We start from the raw sequence: 7,671 nt of genomic DNA, 5'->3' as shown, positions 1-7,671 counted from the left end.
AGTTAAATTTGCGCGGGATTGGTCCTGGCGTAGTCATGGCGGCCTTCCGCGACATGGAGGAGGTGAGCCAGGGGCTGCTGAGCCTGTTGGGCGCCAACCGCGCGGAGGCGCAGCAACGGCGGCTGCTGGGGCGCCACGAGCAGGTGGTGGAACGGCTGCTGGAGACGCAAGACAGCGCCGAACAACGGCTGCGAGGTCAGGGCTGGGGCCGGGGGCGGCCGGGACCCGGGCTCGTGTGATGGGAGGGGGCGGGAGGTCCGCCTTGACGAAACCCTCCCTCCTGGGCGCCCCCATCCCTCCCCTGTTCTCCCTTGGGCGCTGCCCGCTCTGGGCCTCAGTTTCCCCACCCGTGAAATGGACTTCAGGATGGCAGCCACCTCCCAGAGAGTTAGTGGTGAACATAGGAGCTGGCAGGAACTGGCAAATTCCGAGCGGTCCACGAGCAGGAGCTGGGGGACTCAAGGTTCGAACTGGGGCTCCGGAGTCAAAGCGCTGGGCTTTAATCCCAGCATCCCCACTTACTGAGGTTCAGCTGTTTTACTGAGCACCTGCTGTGTGCCAGGCATAGTGCCAGCCCCGGGTTGGAAGCAGAGAACAGAACAGACAATCCCTTAAAGGGTTGGTATGCTAGTGGTGGGGTGGTCAGGCGATGAACAAGAAAAATGGAGGGGCACCTGGGTGGCTCATTTGGTTTGGCATCTGACTTCGGCTCAGTTGGCCCTGGTCGTGAGTTCGAGCCCCCCATCGGGCTCTCCGCTGTCAGTGCAGAACCCCTTTGGATCCTCTGGCCCCCTGTCCCCGCCCCACCTCTCCCACTCAAAAATAAATAAACATTTTTTAAAAAGAAAGAAAGAAAAATAGATATGTCAGGAGATGGTGGGCTAGGAAACTAGGTTGTATAGGAGGGAGGGGTGATGCTTTGGGATGAGTCAGCGAAAACTTTCTGAAAAGATGATATTTTAGCGGAAATCCAAGGAGGTTTGGGAGGGATCCAGGGCTATGGTGAGGATTAAATAAATTGGAGGGAGTGCAAGTTGGGGAGGGGCAGAGAGGGGGCGACAGAGGATCCAAAGCTCGCTCTGCTCCGCACGGACAGCAGCCAGCCCGATGCAGGGCTCAAACGATGCAGGGCTCAAACTCACGGACATTGAGATCGTGACCTGAGCCAAAGTCGGACGCTCAACCAATTGAGCCACCCAGGTGCCCCGAATTTCCTTCCTTTTTAGGGATGAATAATTCCATAGTCCGGACATACCTCGTTTTTTTGTCCATTCCTCCACTGATGGACACTTGGGTTGCTTCCAGACCCTGGCTGTTGTAACTAATGCCACCATGAACAGGGTCTGGCTGTTGTAACTAATGCCACCATGAACACATGAACATGGGTGTACAAATACCTCTTTGGGTCCCTGCTTCCAGTTTTTGTATTTTCCCAGAAAATTTGTATTTTCTTTGTGTATTTTTCTATTTTGTATTTCCCATGCTAGATCACATGGCAGTTTGATATTTCGTTTTTTGAGAGACTCATCCAGTTTTCCATAGTGGTTTCGGTGCCAGGTTTTTGTTTTTCTTTTCTTTTTTTTTTTTTTTTTTAAAGTCTTTTTACAGTTATGTTTTATGTGGCCGTGCTGTCTGGCTTGGGACTGAAATGATCTAGGAGCTAGGCAGGGGATGGCTTGGGGGTAGGGGGGAGAGTGTTCCTGGCAGAGGTAACTGCAAAGGCAAAGGTCGCCAGGTAGGAGTGAACTTGGACACCCAGGAGAAAGTGGAAGATGAGCTGTAGCCAGACCCTGTAGGCAGTGAACGCCCCCCAACCCCGGGAGTTTGGAGGTTGTTCTAAGTGTGATGGATGCCCCAGCCAGAGTCTTCTCCTTCTCTCCTCCTCCTCTCTCTCCTCCCCACTCCATTCACTCCCCCTCCATTGATTGGTTTGGGGAGAAGACCGTTATTACCCTGCCTGCGTGGGCTTCAGCAGAATGAATGGATTTGGGGCCAGGGAGACAAGAGTCCGTGTTCCAGGGAGCCGGGACTTTGAGTTAAAGGGCTCCAGTTCAGATCCAGGCTTCAGAGCTATGTGCCTGTGGACAAGTCACTTTAATATCTTCAGGCTTCTGTCCTTCATCTCTCCATGGGGGCAGGGGTTAAGCCACCTCCCTCAGAGGGTTTTGAGAACATACTGAACAGGGGCTCCAGGGCTATCCTGCAGCACTCAGCACACGCTCAGGTAATGGTACTTTGTGACAGTGCCCCCGGGGAAGAGGGCACTCCCAGGGAAGAATCCAAGGAAACAAGGTTGTCTGTGGGGAGGGTGAGGGGAGAAGGGGCAGGAAGGCTGCAGAAGAAAGCCAGACCCTCGGCTATCCTAACAGGAAATCAGCAGGCACTGTTTAAAACAGACAAATCAAGAAATAGCAGCATAAGCAAATTATTTAGAAACACGAACGTCAATGCCAGAGAAAACAGTGATGATTTGGAAGTGGCTGCTTCAGAGGCGTCGGGAGGCTTGGGGAGGGGGGGCCCTGTGTGTGTTTAAATTTTCACAGCCATATACGTGTAATACCTTGATTAAAAATTAACTCAGTGTAAGTTTGTAAACACTTAAACGCCTGCCCTTTGGGAAGTGTTTCCATCTGTGCCTTCCCTGAGTCGGCAGGTTCCTCCAGCTCTATGGGAAGGAACACGGTAACCTTGCTAGGGTGTTTTTGATCTTTCTGGATGTTTTGGTCAAAGCATGTTTATTCTGATTAGGCGCTGGCGATATACGGGGAGTGTAAGACGCAGTCCCCGGTTCGAGCGAGGAGGAGGAGGAGGAGGAGGAGGAATGAACAATTCAGTGCCGCCGGGCCGTGGTGGAGGCGTGGCCGCGCCCTGGGAGGGAGAGCAGAGTGTCCAGCTGTCCCGGTTGTGTATTACCCAGCAGGTCTCGAAGGCTGGGTCTCCGAGCGCCCGAAGGGTGGGAGCATAAGGGCATCTCAGAGAGGACGGGCCGGTGGAGGCCGGGCCTGTGAAAAATGGGCGTGTTTGCAGAATGGTGAGGTGTCTTTGTGGCCAGAGCGGAGAGAAAAGTACAAGGTGGGTTGAAGAGCAGGAAGAAAGGAGGCTGTCAAGGAAGAAGAAGATGCTTTCACTCATTCGTTCCTTTGTGGGGTTTTGTGGAGGCTCCACATGTGTTTTGGTGAAATGGAAGCACTTTTGCAAGGTCTCGGTGGACCACCAGAACGTGGGCTTTTGGAAATAGGACTGATGGGTTGGGGAGCTGTAGACGGGGAAGTGAGGACGGTCGCGGTGGAGGCCTCGGGCTCTTCTGGGGCAAGGCCAGACCCTGGAGAGACCTCCTCGAAGGGTCTCAGCCTTCTCTCTCCCGCCCCGCCCCGTAGAGATCCTGGCCGCAGAAGAAGAAGTGGCCCAGAGCCTTCTGGATGCGAAGGAGCGGGCGCACCGGGGGGGCGTCGAGTTGCAGCAGCTCGAAGCTGAGCTCCGGAAGGCCGGCGAGGAGGACACCCGTCTGAAGGCCAGCCTCCTATATCCTTGCTTGCGTGCGCGGACGGCCGGGCCTCGGGCTCACCGCCGGGGTGCCCGTTGGGTCGTGCTGGGAACCCAGCTCGGAGCCCTGGGCCCACGGCGGCCCCCCTTCCAGAGCGAGGTGACCTTAACTGCCTGCTTTACTCAGCTCACCAGAGAGCTGGAGGAGCTCAAGGAGACCGAGGCCAGTCTCGAGAGGCAGGAGAGGGAAGTTGACGAAGACACGACTGTCACCATCCCTTCGGCCGTGTAGGTCCCGCCAGTGCGTGCGGTGGTGCCTGCCCTGCGTGCACGTGGGTCGTCCCGCGGCCCTGAGTTGGAGTCTACGCTGGGGTAACTTAATCTCTCTCTCTCTCTCTCTCATGTTCTCATACAGGTACGTGGCTCAGCTTTATCGCCAGATTAGTAAAATTGAGTGGGACTATGAGTGTGAGCCAGGGATGCTCAAAGGCAGTATCCTTTTGCAGAGAACGCGGAGCCCGGTGTGCTGCCGGCGGCCTTGTGAAGGGCTGGGCCGCCGTGGAAAAGTCTGGCAGGTCCTCAGAAATGAAGCGTAGGATCACCATATGACCCGGCAGTCCCCCTTCTGGGTTGCACCCTTGTGTTCGTGACTGCGGTGGTCACAGTGGCCGAAAGGTGGAAGCACGCCAATTATCAGCAAAGCGCCAGATAAGCAAAATGTGGTATATCCGTGCAAGAAAATAGTATTCGGCCTTAAGACGGAAGGAGGGGCGCCTGGGTGGCTCAGTCTGTCGAGCAACCGACTCTTGATTTCAACCCAGGTCACGATCCCAGGGTCGTGGGATCGAGCCCCGTGTTGGACTCTGTGCTGAGCCTGGAGCCTGCTTAGGATTCTCTCTCCCTCTGCCCCTCTCCCTGCTTGTGCTCGCTCTCTATCACTGTCTCTAAAATTAAAAAAAAATGGGGGCGCCCGGGCGGCTCAGTCAGTTAAGTGTCAACTTCAGCTCAGGTCACGATCTCAGGTTCGTGGGCTCGAGCCCCACATCAGGCTCTGTGCTGACAGCTCAGAGCCTGGCCCCTGCTTCGGATCCTGTCTCCTTCTTTCTCTGCCCCTCCCCTGCTTATGCTCTGTCTCTGTCTCTCTCAAAAATAAATAAATATTAGAATTTTTCAATAAAATAAATTTAAATAAATTAGTTAAATTGAAATGAATAGATTCAATAATAAAGTAAACAATTAATAATAAGTAATATTAATAAATTAGTTACATTTACATTTCCTTCCTTTTTTTAAAAAAGGAAGGAAATTCTGGCCCATGCTCTAACATGCATGTATCTAGAAGACATGATGTTAAGTGAAATAAGCCAGACACAAAGAGCGAACTACTGTCTGATCCCACTTACAAGAGGTCTCTAGAGGAGTCAAATCCGTAGAGACGGGAAGTAGATGGCAGGTGCCAGGGGCTGGGGGAGGGGAGGGGAGGAGAGTCAGTGTTTAACGAGGACACAGTTTCGGGCTCTGGGAATGTTCTGGAGACGGACGGTGGGGAGGGCTGCACAACAACGTGTGTGCACCGAATGCCACTGAGCTGCACGCTTCACAACTGGCCAATGAGGTGCTTCGGATTCTGTGTCCACCTCGCTCTCTGCCCCTCCCCCGCCCGTGCTCCGTCTCTCTCCGGCTCAAAAATAAACATTAAAGAAAATAAAAAGGGGCGCCTGGGTGGCTCAGTCGGTTGAGCGGCCGACTTCGGCTCAGGTCATGATCTCACGGTTTGTGAGTTCGAGCCCCGCGTCGGGCTCTGTGCTGACGGCTCAGAGCCTGGAGCCTGCCTCGGATTCTGTGTCTCCCTCTCTCTCTTCCCCTCCCCTGTTCATGCTCTGTCTCTCAATTTAAGTTTATTTTTGAGAGAGAGCGAGCATGAGAGCGAGTCGGGGAGGGGCGGTGAGAGAGAAAATCCCAAGCAGGCTCTGCACTTTCAGAGCCTGACGTGGGGCTCGAACCCACAAACCGCAAGGTCATGACCTGAGCCGAAACCAAGAGTGGGATGCTTAAAACCCACTGAGCCACAGGCGCCCCTCAGTCTCTAAATATCTTTTTTCTTTTTAATTTTTTTTTTTTTAATGTTTATTCTTGAGAGAGAAAGAGCGTGAGCAGGGGAGGGGCAGGGAGGGAGAGAGAGAGAGACACAGAATCGGAATCAGGCTCCAGGCCCTGAGCTGTCAGCACAGAGTCCGACGCGGGGCTCGAACTCATGAGCCATGAGATCATGACCTGAGCCGAAGCTGGGCACTGAACCGACTGAGACGCAGGCGCCCCTCGGTCTCTAAATACCTTCCAACTTCTTCACGGGGTCCCGGGGAGGGCTGCGTACGTCAGGTTTCCTTACATCTCCCCCAGTTCATCACGGCCCCAGCGTCGCCCAGCCTGTCCAGCTGGACAGCACCCAGCTCTCCAAGAAGTTCATCAGCGACTATCTCTGGAACTTGGTAGACACGGACTGGTAGCCTGGAGCCTCAAGGACGCGTCCGCACACGGCACGAGTCAGTGTGGTGGGTGGTCGGTGCCTCAGCGGGGAGAGGAGCTGAAAATTAAATGTTTCTCCAGAGACGCGTTTTTGACCAGATTTCTTTTGGCCCCTGACCGCGGCCTCAGTGGCTGGACTGGCCCTGGCCAGGTAACCCTAGAGAACTAACTGGACTTCAGGCTGCTGCTTCACATCTGTGACGACACTGTGCGAATGGCGCCGCGGCATACGAGGACAGGTCCCAGGGCTCTGTCGCCTGGGATTCGCTCAGGGCCCATCCTCGAGTGCCACCGTGCGCCCAGAACCGTGCCGGGTGCCCAAGACACAGACGGAGGGGACGAGGATCCCTTCGGCCGAGGAAGGAGTCAAGTCGGGGCGGATGCCACCCTTGAGCTAGAGAGGGTCAGGACTGCTACGGGACCCTGGCCGGGGAGGGGACAGAGACAGGGGCGACTTTTGTGCCAGGACCAGAAAGGACAAGGAGTCGATGAGGAAGAGATTCGGGGAGGGGGGTGGGTTGTGTATCGGAGCCCGCGGGCCGCCTCCCTGATCCTGGGCCCCCCTCCCCCCTAAGTAAGGGAGCCCTTGTAGCTTCCTGAGCAAAGCATTTCTCAGCCTCCCTTGCAGCTAAGTGCCGGCCAATGAAATATAAGTGGAAATGTGTGAGACTTCTAGAAGGATCCCTAAAAGGCAAGGGAATATACCCTTTCTTTCCCCTCCCCTCTCTTTTCTGGAATTGGAAGTGCTGACTGGAGCCCTGGCAGTCCCGTTGACACATGTGAGGAGGGATACAGTCCTCTAGGGGTGATGGGAGCCTGGTCCCCTGACGACGGTGGAACTGGGTATCAGCACCGGAATCTACGTGGGGGTGGGGGGGGACTAAATTACCTCGTGTGTGCCATTGTTACTTTTTTTTATCACGGACAGCTAAAGGAAATTCTAACTGATGCAGCGCACGACCCAGGCCAGTCTGCGTTCACCTAGCCCCCATCCTCTGATTTGGGGTACCACTAAGAATGGGAAGCTCATGGGGGCTCCTGGGTGGCTCAGTCGGTTGAGCATCCAACTCTTTCGTTTCGGCTCAAGTCGTGCTCCCAGGGTCGCAGGATCGAGCCCTGCATCGGATTCTGCACTGAGCATGGAGCCTACTTGATTCTCTCCCTCTGCCCCTCTCCCCTGTGTGCGCGCTCTCGCTCTCTCTCTCTCTCTCTCTCTCTCTCGCTCTCTCTCTCTCTCTCTCTCTCTCTCAAAACAAACAAAATGTGAGGCCCCTGGGTGGCTCAGTCAGTTGAGCATCCAACTTCTGCTCGGGTCACGATCTCCAAGTTCATGAGTTTGAGCCCCACGTCGGGCTCTGTGCTGACAGCTCAGAACCTGGACCCTGCTTGGGATTCTGCATCTCCCTCTCTCTCTGCCCCTCCTCTGCTCACATGTGCATGCACTCTCTCTCTCTCTCAAAAATAAACGTTAAAAAAAAGCATAAGCATTTACCAAAATTTATATATATATATATAATTTATTATATAATATATATAAAGGAAGAGTGGGAAGCTGAGGGCCAGCCTGGCTGCCTGGTAGACAAGGGGAAGTAGGTTTTCCTTGAACCTCGCAGGCTGCCTTCTGGGTACAGCCTTGTCAGTAGGTTTTCCTGCACCTCCGTA

The 7,671-nt window shown here is 54.5% G+C and overlaps 1 protein-coding gene across 2 annotated transcripts; it reads left to right on the top strand.

The window, feature by feature from the left end:
* On the top strand, positions 1–6,091 carry SPC24 (SPC24 component of NDC80 kinetochore complex). Of its 2 annotated transcripts, XM_019427687.2 has the most exons (5): positions 5–195; positions 3,378–3,522; positions 3,667–3,771; positions 3,899–3,975; positions 5,884–6,091. In XM_019427687.2, exons 1-5 carry the CDS (start codon positions 36–38, stop codon positions 5,988–5,990), a joined length of 594 nt encoding a protein of 197 aa, XP_019283232.2. In that variant the 5' UTR covers positions 5–35; the 3' UTR covers positions 5,991–6,091. The 2 variants fall into 2 exon arrangements, with proteins under 2 accessions (XP_053754504.1, XP_019283232.2); XM_053898529.1 differs by lacking the exon at positions 5,884–6,091 and having other exon boundaries at positions 1–195; positions 3,667–3,784.
* Positions 6,092–7,671: the final 1,580 nt, after the last annotated feature.

This window comes from Panthera pardus, unplaced genomic scaffold, assembly GCF_024362965.1.
Source record: "Panthera pardus isolate Hobbes unplaced genomic scaffold, ASM2436296v1 HiC_scaffold_8, whole genome shotgun sequence".
Taxonomy (NCBI): Eukaryota; Metazoa; Chordata; class Mammalia; order Carnivora; family Felidae; genus Panthera; species Panthera pardus.
Note: the sequence above shows the minus strand (reverse complement) of the source record. Positions and strands in the feature narration are given on the sequence as shown.